Source organism: Podarcis bocagei, assembly GCF_964188305.1.
Source record: "Podarcis bocagei genome assembly, chromosome: 3".
In the NCBI taxonomy this organism is placed as follows: Eukaryota; Metazoa; Chordata; class Lepidosauria; order Squamata; family Lacertidae; genus Podarcis; species Podarcis bocagei.
The window spans coordinates 48199679-48212714 of NC_138127.1; the positions used below are offsets into that span (position 1 = coordinate 48199679).

Genomic DNA, 13036 nt, shown 5'->3' on the forward strand with positions numbered 1-13036 from the left:
CACTTCTGCCACATGTTTCCTGTCTGTCTTCCCTTCCCAATATTGGCATAAACTGGCAAAGCAAACTCTTGCATGGAAGAAATAGTAAAACAACAACAACAAAACACCACCACAATGCTGCAGCACAGCACAGGATCAATGCAGGGTGAAGTAAAGGGCAATAATTTGTGAGTGCAGTGAAGTGGCTGCCTGAGAGCTGGCCTACCACAAGTTCAATTTCCAGAACTGTGTTGACAATCCTAAGTAATCATTTCCATAGAGAGCCACAATTACACCCAAAATTACATACTGGACAGTACTACTCCTTTCCCACTCTAGCAGGATAAACATGAATTTGGCATTGTTGTTTCAAATTCTGAGCAGCAGCTAACTTGGAATCTACAGTGCCCTGCTTAAGAGCACAGATTAGCCAAACTGAAAGCCACATTTGTTTATCTATCTGCCCCATGCACATAAAGCACGAGGATAAGTCTATTTTTTTGTAAGAAAAGGTGCCTGTGGAGGAGGGGAAGTGAACTCTGCCCCATCTTCTCCCTGCGCTCCATCCCTACAGGCACTTTTCTCCCCATGCTGGCTCTGCTACCAAAGAGGGTTAGCCTGAGACGAAAAGTGTACGCAGGAATGGAGCGTGTGGCGAAGACGGGGAGGAGGAGAAGAAAGGTTTCATTTCCCTTCGCTCACATTCACCTTTCATTCTAAAAATTAGAGGCTTCAGCTGAATCTTGGAACAGATGGACATCGTCAGGGTTTTCCTGCAGCAACTCGGTAACTGAACACCAGTGCTTCCTGTTAGTGTAAGGGAACGTAGGAGAGCTGGCTCTAAACACTTGCTTGGCATTGAATCCAGAAGGGTTTGCATCCGAGTGAACATGCATAGGATCGGGATATTCATTGCAGCGCTGGAAGCAAGCAAGAAAGGAGGAGTGCTATGAATTCGCACAACAGAAGAAAGAGAGAGAGGAGAGAGAAAAAGAGGTCAAGGGTGCATCACTGTATTGGGGAGAAAGAGCAGCAGCGCTCTGGAGCTTTTTTAAATGCTCCGTACTTGAGGAGCAGAGCAGGTGAGCCGACGCAGCCCCTGAACAGGAACAAAAACTGAAATCTCTGCATTTCCTTTCATTTCGTTTTCCGCCTGAGAGGGCGCTCCCCTTTCTCTAATCAAGGGCCCGCCCTTATTGCGAGCCTACCTACGCGCTCCACCCTTGCCAATTATGAACAACCGCAATTAGCAAAGCCAAGCAGTGCTACTCTCAGAGGAAGGGCTCGTGCCCACTTCCCTCTTCCCTCTCCCTTCCAGGATCATGCTGCTTTTCCTAATAGGGTCTCTCTCTCTCTCTCTCTCTCTCTCTCTCTCTCTCTCTCTCTAAGCCGCGGGGGATCACGGGAGTTGTAGTCTCTTGGCGTTGAAGGCCGCGCCCCCTACCCGCATCGAACGGCGTTATATGAAAAGGAGATTCATTCTGCTCGCTCCTTTTTCTTCGTGCGCTCCCCGGCCTTCCTGTAAAACACCTTCCGCGCCCCGCCTATTTCCCCCTCTTCTCGAAATGGATTGTGGGAAATGTATTTTTTCTCTCGACGGAAACATGCCGTTTGGGATGAAATCGTACTACAACTCCCAAAATGCAAAGGAACTATCACGCGGCACGGGAACGCCCCCGTGAGGCTCTTTCAGGTCACATGACCATCACGGATGTTGCTTCCGTAAATATCAGGCTGAAATGCTTCAATTCGGACAAATGTGAACTCCCAGGTAAGGTGGATCTAGGGATGGGGGGAAGAATTTTGGTTTCCGTTCTCTTCCGTCAGTCAGAAAAGACCTTTACTTGGAAAAATGTGGCAAAATTGGCCTTCTAACAGCCGGAAATTATTTCTAGCACTCCGATATTTTAGATGTGATAAAAGGCTCTACCAGGGTGTTTGATCTGTTCCTTAAACATATTTTAAAAATATGCAATTTTGGGAATAAGTACCGACTTTAAGTTATGTGAGATTTTTTTGTTTCCTGTGTTTTTGCCACGCCCTCGTAGAACAGCAACTTTGTTTTAAATTCTGCATTCCCCTCCCCTCAGCTTTTAAACGAATATCATGCCGGGAAGGAGTTGGTATTTTTTAATTGCCTTTTAAAAATTATTATTAAAAGTGATTTACCTGACGCTGCTGCTTGCCCTGCAGCAAATTGGACCATCCATCTTCATCAGACAGTCATAGAATTGTAGACTTGGAAGGGATCCTGGGGGTCATCTATTCCAACCCCCTGCAGTGCAGGAATCTCAGCTAAAGCACCCATGGCATATGACCATCCAGCCTGATTAAAAACCTCCAAGGAAGGAGAGCCCACCACTTTACAAGGGAGTTTGTTCCATCATTGAACAGGCCTTACCACCAAAAAGTTCTCCCTGATGTTTAGTCAGAATCTCCTTCCTTGTAACTTGAAGCCTTTGGTTCAGGTCCTACAAAGCAGGAGAAAACAAGCTTGCTCCATATTTCATGCGACATCCCTTTAGATATTTGAAGATGGCTATCTTATCTTCTCAGTTTTGTCTTTTCCAGGCTAAACATACCCAGCTCCTTCAACCGTTCCTCATAAGGTTTGGTTTTCAAACCTTTGATCATCTTCGTCTTACCCTCCTATGCACACGTTCCAGCTTGTCAGTATCCTTAAACTGTGGTGGCCAGAATTGGACACAGTACTCCAGGTGTGGTCTCACAAAGGCAGAACAGAGCAATACTTAATCTAATGGCACACTGTTAAGATTTGTTATTTGGCATTAGGCTGTCTATGAACGTTAGTAAGGCTTTAAAATATTCTTCTAGCAATATTAATCAGATGTAATTCGACTGACAAGATTTGCATCACGTCAACCAAGTGACAAATTCCAAAAGAGTCACTATGTTGGTTTGTCCTAACAAAAGCAAGAAGAGTCTAGTGGCACCTTGAATAATATAATTTTATTATGGCCTAAACCTCCTTTGTCAGATAGATAAGGTGGCCTGCAGTTAGCCATAATTGGAATGTTAATAGGTGGTCATGCAACCTTTTCTGAATCTGTTGGTACAGAGGAGGGCAACCAAAATGGTCAAAGGCCTGGAAACGATGCCTTATGAGGAACGGCTAAGGGAGCTGGGCATGTTTAGCCTGGAGAAGAGGAGGTTAAGGGGTGATATGATAGCCATGTTCAAATATATAAAAGGATGTCATATAGAGGAGGGAGAAAGGTTGTTTTCTGCTGCTCCAGAGAAGCGGACACGGAGCAATGAATCCAAACTACAAGAAAGAAGATTCCACCTAAACATTAGGAAGAACTTCCTGACAGTAAGAGCTGTTCGACAGTGGAATTTGCCTCCAAGGAGTGTGGTGGAGTCTCCTTCTTCGGAGGTCTTTAAGCAGAGGCTTGACAACCATATGTCAGGAGTGCTCTGATGGTGTTTCCTGCTTGGCAGGGGGTTGGACTCGATGGCCCTTGTGGTCTCTTCCAACTCTATGATTCTATTAGCTTAGAAATGTGCAGCCTAATTCTAATGTATATTTACTCAGCAGTTAATCCCACCGAGTTCAATGGAACTTTATTCCAGGTAACTATTGTAACTGCAATATATAATAAAAGTATATTGCTGTGGTGGATACAGTTGTAGGAACCTGTGCACAGCTAAATATTAGTTACTTATATTTTTCTTTTACTTTTTGTGCTATGATTGGATAGACACTTAAAATATGGTCATATTTGGGCAACATATATTTCCCTGTATAATTATCTAACTATAAAATAGTGATCGATAGGCTACCTATTAAAAAATATTTCAAGCACAGATATTATTAAATGGCATTGGCCACACAAAAGCTAAAGCTTGCAAGCATAACATTCCAATTCTATGCATATTTGGAAGCAGAACCTTGAACAATTGGGATTACTTTTCATTAAATGCACGTAAGAAATGTTTATATCTTTCTTCCTGACTGCACTCTTGAAGTACCTCACAGAACTTAAAGTATAAGTAAAAATACTCTAAAATTGATCTGTTAATATTAACCATGCTCTTCATTGGCACAGATAACACTATATATTATTTAATCTTTCCTCCTCAGAGAAGCATTAACCATATAGTACCAACAATCTGTGAAAATGGAAGAAAGAAAAACTAAGAGAAGGAGTCCCAAATCATCCACTTCTCATGTCACTCAAGTGGTCAACAATAAGAAAAATTCTGTGCCTCCTAGCAAAAGTACAGTGTTTTCAAACCCTGCACCACAGCCACCTTCACAGAAACCAAAGTTTAAAAGGTAAATGCTCATATGTTGCCTGTTGTTGTCAAGCTGCTGGCCAAATTGAGACTTTATACTTTTCAGGCAGAGAAAAAAAAAAGAAGAAGAAGAAGAAGAGGAGTTTGGATTTGATATCCTGCCTTTCACTCCCTTTAAGGAGTCTCAAAGCGGCTAACATTCTCCTTTCCCTTCCTCCCCCACAACAAACACTCTGTGAGATGAGTGGGGCTGAGAGACTTCAAAGAAGTGTGGCTGGCCCAAGGTCACCCAGCAGCTGCATGTGGAGGAGCGGAGACGCGAACCCGGTTCCCCAGATTATGAGACTACCGCTCTTAACCACTACACCACACTGGCTCTCTGTGATTTAGGCTGCAGTCTTACACCAACTTACAGTAAACGTCATTAGATACAATGGCTCTTTATTTGTCCCTATGGCACGGCGAGCCACATGTGTAGACTTGGATTTTCAGTGATTGCTTTTTTGTACTACAGTTCTAATGAAATCACAAAAAGGGGAAAGTAATCAAACTAAATGTACTTCAGAGAATTTTACTGTTTTACCAGTTATCTTTCTGCAGCAAGGCACCCAAGACTACATACAAGCATATAATATAAATTCACTAAAACAGTAACAAAACAACCCAGAAATACAAAAGATTGAGTAATAATTAAATGCAGTACTTTTTCCTCAAGCAAATACTTTGTTTCTAATGACATAAAGTCTGCATTGTTGATTAATTTCATGTGATCTTGTTTAAAATTTGTTTAAACTGCAGATATTACACATTTTCAGAATTCTGAGGTCTGTTGTTAGGCTACTTTTAATTTTATAATACAGGGTTTTTGAAATAGTGGGTTGTTGAATGCTTTTTAGAAAAAAATCTAACACATGGTTTGGATAGTCTTCAGTAAAACAATGATACCCTTAAAAAGTTTCCATTTAGAATTTGTCAAACATTTTTAAGGAGCTAAATCCTTGTCATTCAAGCAGTTATCTCTAATTCAGAAATTAGCATGCAGCCTTTCTTAGCTAGGAATTTTCCATGAAATCTTTGCATGATATCAGATAGAGCTCTTTTTTTTCTTTCTTAATGAAATGTAAAATCTAGAGAAGCTGTTTGTACAATCAGGTAACCGTATCACTACCTTCATAAGTTTATACTGTGAATTGCAAACTAGAACACTAGTTCTGGATATAGCATAATGGATCATTTGTAATATATTTGTGCTTTTGTCCCAGGATGATATTTTCTTTAAGGCATTTGTCACATTGTACATTCAAGATAGCAAAAAGACTGAGAGCACCAAGAAGATGGTAATAATTTAAATAACTTCTTTTTGTCAGGGGCATGAAAGAGAAAGCCAAAGCACCAGGAGCAGAAAGCAAAGGAGCACAGTCTGCTCCAATCCAGCACTCATTTCTCACTGATGTATCAGATGTTCAGGAGATGGAGAAAGGACTTCTGAGTCTTCTGAATGACTTCCACTCTGGCAAACTTCAAGCATTTGGTAACTTGGCTGCTACTTCTCCACTTCTTTCACATGTGAAAGTGTAGGATATGGCTGAAAGTCTTAAGTGTCTTAAAACTTATGTGGTGTTTCAATAAACCATCTCTCTCTCTCTAAATCTGGGTATCTGTAGCAGAGGGGGCAGATCATGGTACTATTGCCAGACTTTGAAGTACAGTTGTACCTCCGGTTGCTAACAGGATCTGTTCTGGAAGTCCGGCCGCATCCCGAGGAATTTACAACCAAAGGTGCCACTTCCGCACATGCACGCGGCACAGTTTAGCGCTTCTGCACATGTGTGCGCGGTGAAACCAGGAAAATACTTACAGGTTTGCCGCGTTCGCATCCTGAAAGACACACAACCAGAGGTGTGCATACTGTACTGTAGAGCTATAATGTATTGTCTTATGCTGCATACTTTTGCCAGTGTAAATCTTCTAATTCTTTTATATAGTCGAACCTTGGAAGTCGAACGGAATCCGTTCTGGAAGTCCATTTGACTTCCAAAACGTTCGGAAACCAAAGCATGGCTTCTGATTGGCTGCATGAAGCTCCTGCAGCCAATCGGAAGCTGTGGAAACCGGGTCAGACGTTTAGCTTCCAAACATTGTTCAAAAACCGGAACACTCACTTCTGCTTTTTGATAGTTCGGGACTGAAACGTACGAGTTCCAAGGCATTCGGCAAACATGGTACAACTGTATTGGAATAAGTAGAAGAGAGGATCTATTCCTTTACCTTTGTCAGAACTTTGTTTTGATATTTCTGCATTCTGATTGTTTCAGGAAATGAATGTTCCATAGAGCAAATGGAACATGTAAGAGGAATGCAGGAGAAGCTGGCCCGCTTGAATCTAGAGCTTTATGGGGAGTTGGAAGAACTTCCTGAAGATAAGAGAAAAGTAGCTAGTGACTCCAATCTTGATAGGCTGCTGTCAGATGTAAGTATAAACAACGAGGATTTGCTCTACACAGTCAAATCTGTATTCAGAAATTGGGAAGAGCTGAATGGAAGTTCTTGTAACAATAAGAACCACATCTATAGATGCTAAGATTAGTTTTCTTAAGCACTGTACTTCTATTCTTGACTGACTAGAACTCTGAAGCTGGCTAATTCCACTGCTGTCTAAGCCTAAGCTTGGGCAACCAGAATAATTCTGAAAATGGTACAATAATTACGGTAAACCTGAATTTAGTTTTGCAGTGAACCAGAACAAGCATCTGTACTGGTTATCAAAATTCTTTTGGGCAAAGTGCTGTTTGGTATCTATAAAGCCCTTGGGTCCAGGGCACCTCCTTTCATATCATTGGTATAATCAGCCTTCCTCCAGTGGAAGACTCCATTGGATCTCAGTCCTTTCTGTGAATGAAAGGAGCCCTCCCACTTGCAGAAGAGACACACTGAATCTAATTAACTGAAACTTGATTGCTTGGCTAATTTATCACTATCATGCTGATTCTCTGTTTTTTTTGCATTGTAGCTGGAAGAACTGAATTCATCTATGTATCCTTTTTGTGAAATGGCCTATGCTGATGAAGCAAGTGTTAATTGTCCAAATTGTACTCCTTAGTTCGTAAGCAAATTGTAATGATGAATCTAGGTTAAACAATCTGACATCAATTCAACTCCTCAAGCAACCTTTCATTTTAAGCTTTTATTTTAGGTTGTGTTAGATTAACAAACCCATATTCTCCTATGTTCCTATGGCTTCTTAATAATACTCTGCTTTTCTTGCTATTACCTTAAACATTGCTGTTTTCAAAGTACATATAATACTAGGAAAAATTGATGTTTTTATAGTTCAATCCTGTAAGATGCAGTTCCTTAACTTGCTTGTTTCAGACAAAAACTTCATTTAGCAGATGTTCAAGATGTTCCGAATACCAGCACAAGCTAAAATGCACCTTGTCTTTGTTTGTGTTTCGGAAACCCAGGGTGTCTTATTTCATTTCCAGTGGACTCTCTTTCTTGCTTCTGCAGCAAAGTATTTATATGCAAGTGAACATATTCACACATTCCTCTTAGCAGATGCGAGTTCTGCATATCTGTCAGGGTTGGAATCTAGGGTACAGGATGACCATGTCTTGCTGCTATGCTTTGTATTACTGCCTTATCGACCGTGAAGTGTTTGAAAAACTTGAAAGTGCGTTTTTATGCTGAGTGTTCGGATGATTTTGAGTTCTATATAAGTATGAATTTTAATATAATATGTTCAACTTTGATTAAATTAATAATGGAGCGTGGTGTTCCTTTAGCTTTCCCACAGTGCAGACAATCAGCTTAGACGTTCCTGTGTTTCTTTTTGCGGGTGATGCTGTTAAATGAATGTTTAATTTATTTCGGCAATAAAATGATTCTAAAGATTGCTAGTGTTTTTCTCTACAGTAACAATTTATATGTCTACCACGGAGAGGTTCTTTAAGTGTGGCTTATTTTGGTGGGGGCAAGGGGAGGTATTATACTGCAGTATCAGGGCTTGAGTCAGGCGTAGGTCAACAAAAAACAATAAATCACCCAAGGCCAGTGAAGTTAAAACTTTATTCAAGTTCAGGCTTAGCAGTCTCTTCCTAGGTCTTGCCCCGATGACACAGTTGCAAGGACTAAAGGTCTCTTCCTTTCCACCCTTCTCTAAGGCTTCTCTTCTGGGTTTTTCCTGCACAGTCTCAAACCACGTCTGCACATGACTAAACTCTGTTCTGTACTTTTCATTTCTCTGTGCGTTCTTGGAGACACAGGGAAGGGGAGCTGGTCGTAGCAGGATGGGCACTCTCCCTGGATTCTTCAGCAGCCTCTTGACTCCCTTCCTCTCCAGCTTCTGCTTCAGCCTCAAAGTCTGAACTGTACTCTGCCACAGATTCTTCTTGCTTACTAAACCCTGTTGCCACTCCAGCTTCGAACACCCCCTCTCCTGAGTCCCCCCCCCCTCTGACAACTCATTGTTCTCCCACTGCCAATCCCCTGGCTCTGAGCCTTCTCCTCCTGGGTTTCCCTTGGGGGTTCCCCAGCGGGTGCCTCTTATCACTGTGCCCAGCCAGTCCATGACATACAGTTTGCTTTTAAATTCTTGTTTTATTTTCCAAATCTGTTGCTAAAGGAGTTTGTTTAGCCCATGGTTGGTTTTTACTCCCTGAATCTGAAGATCATTTGGGTTCTTTGTTTTAAAAAGCTTATTTCACACCTTTTTCAAAGAAGAACTCAAGCAATAAAATAAGAAAACATAGCCACGAAATTGATTAAGTTAGTCCAAGAACAACAGTTAACATGAGGAACTAATAATTCCAGTAAGAAGCACTCAGCAACACCAGGAGCAAGATGTAAATAAAGTTCTGCCATGAAGATCTGAAACTTGTTTTGAGACATTCATTCTTTTTCAACTCTTAACCTTCATCAAAACTGCAGAATATCAAAATACAAAAACAGAAGAAAACCTATACAATCACTTTTGAATAAAACTCTGTGATGTTGGTTTTTTTAATGTAGTGTACCAAAGGTTCTGACAGGCCAACAAATTTCAGTTAAGCTATGGAAATGATGCACCAGATAAAAAGGAGTTTCTTTTTATATACATCTATTTTTTCTTCAGAAGCAAGGAAAAGGTGACTTAAATGTAGATGCATTGTAGTCAAAAGAGCTTCACATCAATTAGTCATTCTTCTAACACCCCTGCTAGATAGTCTATGATTATTGCGTGTGTAGTTGCTGATTTCTGCTGGCTGATTTCTGTGAAATGCATTGGAGTCCTTCCAGAAGTAAAGGTGACATCCTAAGAAATGTAAGCTGACAGCTCAACTGACTATGCCAGTGTAAGTCGAGTCAGAATTAGCCCAGAACGATAAAAGAAGCTTTCTCCTTTGGTCCTGTTTCAGTCCTCTTGGCTGTAAGCCCAAAGTGCCTTGTGTTGTGTACTTTGGTTCCTATGGAGATGTAAGGAAGTACTGACCTTCAGCCAATCCTGCAGCAGTTTTGCATTTCATACGGCAGGTCTCTAGTGGCTTCTTCACGGGCCAGAAACGATATTCTACTGAGGTAAATACTGTTCTTGTTCCCTGTTTTTCTTTATAGGGTGGAGGTGGTAAAATAGACAAGATTTTGTTCTGTTTGGTTGTGTTTTAAAAACTGCAGGAGTTGATATTCTCATCCTGCGGTAAACCTATGAAACATGGCAGGCTCCAGAAGAAAAAAGGAAAAAAATAAAGTATGTGCCACTAATAGAGTGGTGCACAAAGGATTAATTTGTAACATGGCTAAGGAGGAAAATGTGAGCAGCTCAATGGGAATAATGACGGAGCCGAGAGATTGATTGTGGGTGCTGAAGCATGAATTTTGGCAGGTTAAAAATCTAGCACATCTCTGCCATGTTCTAGAAACAAGTGAAGCGTTCTTACACTGAGTCAGACCATTGGTCCATCTAGTTTAGTATTGTCTACACTGGTTGGCAGTGGTTCTCTTTGAGGCAGGAATCTTTCCCAACCCTACCCAGATGCCAGGGATTGAACCGGGGACATTTTGCATGCAAACCAGATTCTCGACTAAGACAACAGAACAAAGGATAGAGGGAAACAGAGACAAACACAGTATAAGGAACTGTATGGAATATTAAATTGATCATAGAAGTAAAATACATGTTTGCTATGGAAACAAACGGAAAACAATTTCAAGCTTTAAAAAAGAGGGTTTTAAACCACCATCTTGTTATATTTTTGCCCCATTTTAATCAATGCCTGGTACCTCCTTTTAATGAGCAACATGTTTTAATGATTTACAGAGGGGTAGCCATGTTACAGCACCATCCCAACCATGTCTACTGAGAAGTAAGTCTTGTTGAATTCAGTGGGATTTAGTCCCAGGCAAGTGAGGTTAGGATTACAGTAGTCTTGGTCTCTTTCAGGAAAAAAACAATAAAGAGTTGTGGCCCCCAAGGCTGATGTGACTCAGATACATATTCAATGAAATTCTAAACCCAGAGTTTCTTTTCCAGGAAGAAGAGTCTCTCTTCTGTTTCTAGGCCTTTAAGCATGGCTGTATGAAGTGTGTAGCTGCAGCGCTATTAGCCACGGAAGATCTACAATGACCACAGCTGACACAATACATGCATCACACAGTGTTAAAGAATGGCATTTGGAAAGCTTAGGGTTGCTTGCAGGAGGCACAAAGAGCCTGGATCAAAATCAGTCTACAGAAATTTTGAAGACACGGTTCAGTACTTGGACACCTATTGAAAACAAATCTCTTAACAATCAGGTGAGCTGCAGTCACACATAATTCATTTAATTGTTGTGCTTTCGGCCTTCATTGTACTCCTAAAGCTTACACACACACACACACCCTTGCATTTTGATTCATACTTTCATAATTTGAGTAGGAAGGACTTACATGTTTTCAGATATATATTGATGTCATTGCTGCATAGGTGTGCCTGCCAGCTGATGCCTTCAAATTCTGGAGTGACAGGAGTTCTGACCGCTAATCCTTGGCCTTGCCTAAACCTATCCCCACTCACTAAGTGCAATATCACAGCACTTGCATAAGTTATGAAATGTCAACAATGATGCCCGCTGCAGGTCAGGACTATCTGAGGCATCTTTGAAAAGTGGTATCTACATCGTAACTTATAATCAACTTGCTATAATTGTTACTGAGAACAAATAAAAGAAATAAAGGCCTTTCCCATGGACATCCACCTACAGAGAAAAGATCCCAATGGGTGCAAGTTAAGTCTGTACGGCAGCCTCATCTGCTAAGACATTTCTAATGGAACTTCCATCAGTGATGTATTCATAGATGAATGGGCTGCACCAAATAGCCCCCCACTTCTGCCTGTACAATGCAAACATGGAAAGAGGATTTGCCAGAAACCTCCCTTGGGAGCAAGTCCTTGGCTCTTTTGTATCCACCCAATGTTTCATTCTTTATGTCTCAGAATGGGTCCAAACAATAACATCCACACCCACAGAGAAACAAAGTCCTGCCAACTACAGGTTTTTACATGTTCTTTAACCCCCTTAAAGGGGATAGAAATACTAAGTCCCGTTTTGCAGCTATTTTATGCCTCCTTCTGTCTCTTCACAACAGCAACAATAATTTTTGATTTATATTTTTAAAACTTATATCCCACCCATCTGGCTGGGTTTCCTCAGCCACTCTGGGCAGCTTATAACATATAAAGCACAACAAAACATCAAACATTAAAAAACAATATATCCTATACAAGCAACAAACAAACCAATAAATCAATAAAACCAATAACAATAACAATAATAAACAGTTTACAGTTACAGTGGTACCTCGGGTTACAGACACTTCAGGTTACAAACACTTCAAGTTACAGATGCTTCAGGTTACAGACTCCGCTAACCCAGAAATAGTACCTTGGGTTAAGAACTTTGCTTCAGGATCAGAACAGAAATCGCACAGTGGTGGCGCGGTGACAGAAGGAGGCCCCATTAGCTAAAGTGGTACCTCAGGTTAAGAACAATTTCAGGTTAAGAATGGACCTCCAGAACGAATTAAATTCTTAACCCGAGGTACCACTGTATACCCAAATTAAAGTAACCGCCAACCCCAACTAAACATTTAACTAACACCAACCCAACAAAAATGAAACAGAGGAACCAAAATTAGAACCATTTAAAACATTTTAAAGCATTTTAGCCAGTTGCCCACAATAATCATGCGAGGTAGGTTAGGCTGACAATCGGTGATGGACCTAGTTTAGGAAGTGAGCAAAAACAATGGGAAGTGATTTTAAAATATGTAACTGAAAATGCTGAGAGTTCCCAAAACGTTTTTTGTTGTGGTAGGCTAAACGTTTTGAAGCAGCACATGCTCAAGAGACCTAAAAGAACTACACTGGCTCCCAATACATTTCCAAGCACAATTCAGAGTGTTGGTGCTGACCTTTAAAGCCCTTAACTACCTCGGCCCAGTATACCTGAAGGAGCATCTCCACCCCCCATTGTTCAGCCCAGACACTGAGGTCCAGCTCCAAGGGTCTTCTTCTGGTTCCCTCACTGCGAGGTTACAGGGAACCAGGCAGAGGGCCTTTTTGGTAGTGACACTCTCCCCTCAGATATCAAGGAGATAAAACTTTTAAAAGATATCTGAAGGCAACCCTGAATTGGGAAGTTTTAAATGTTTTATGTTTTGCTGTGTTTTTGTTGGAAGCTGCCCAGAGTGGCTGAGGAAACCCAGTCAGATGAGTGGGGTATAAATAATAAATTAGTAGTAGTAGTCCATAACAGATTATGTAGTAATAAATCTGCCAGTC

The 13036-nt window shown here is 41.1% G+C and overlaps 2 protein-coding genes across 6 annotated transcripts in view; both read left to right on the forward strand.

The window, feature by feature from the left end:
• Positions 1 to 1607: 1607 nt before the first annotated feature.
• Positions 1608 to 8132, forward strand: CCDC28A (coiled-coil domain containing 28A). 2 transcript variants are annotated; one of them, XM_081187905.1, is made up of 7 exons: positions 1663 to 1750; positions 2551 to 2696; positions 4085 to 4279; positions 5607 to 5770; positions 6555 to 6709; positions 7250 to 7272; positions 7612 to 8132. In XM_081187905.1, the coding sequence occupies exons 3-7, from the start codon at positions 4122 to 4124 to the stop codon at positions 7664 to 7666; spliced, it is 555 nt and encodes a 184-aa protein (XP_081044031.1). In that variant the 5' UTR covers positions 1663 to 1750; positions 2551 to 2696; positions 4085 to 4121; the 3' UTR covers positions 7667 to 8132. The 2 variants fall into 2 exon arrangements, with proteins under 2 accessions (XP_081044030.1, XP_081044031.1); XM_081187904.1 differs by lacking the exon at positions 2551 to 2696 and having other exon boundaries at positions 1608 to 1750.
• Positions 8133 to 9459: 1327 nt separating this feature from the next.
• ECT2L (epithelial cell transforming 2 like) overlaps positions 9460 to 13036 on the forward strand; it is a 28731-nt gene continuing 25154 nt past the window's right edge. Inside the window, exons 1-2 of one of the 4 annotated variants that reach the window (XM_081187865.1) lie at positions 9460 to 9795; positions 10748 to 11010. In XM_081187865.1, the coding sequence (XP_081043991.1) occupies positions 10837 to 11010 (174 nt within the window). In that variant the 5' untranslated portion in view covers positions 9460 to 9795; positions 10748 to 10836. Of the gene's footprint in view, positions 9796 to 10442; positions 11011 to 13036 lie in introns of those variants that run through there. The other 3 variants (XM_081187866.1, XM_081187863.1, XM_081187864.1) reach the window with 3 other exon arrangements.

Coding starts and splice junctions, on each gene's coding strand:
- CCDC28A (XM_081187904.1), top strand. CDS start 4,122: ATGGAAGAAAGAAAAACTAAGAGAAGGAGTCCCAAATCATCCACTTCT. Junction 4,280..5,606: donor CAGAAACCAAAGTTTAAAAG/GTAAATGCTCAT, acceptor TCTTTTTGTCAG/GGGCATGAAAGAGAAAGCCA. Junction 7,273..7,611: donor GAAGAACTGAATTCATCTAT/GTATCCTTTTTG, acceptor TGCTTGTTTCAG/ACAAAAACTTCATTTAGCAG.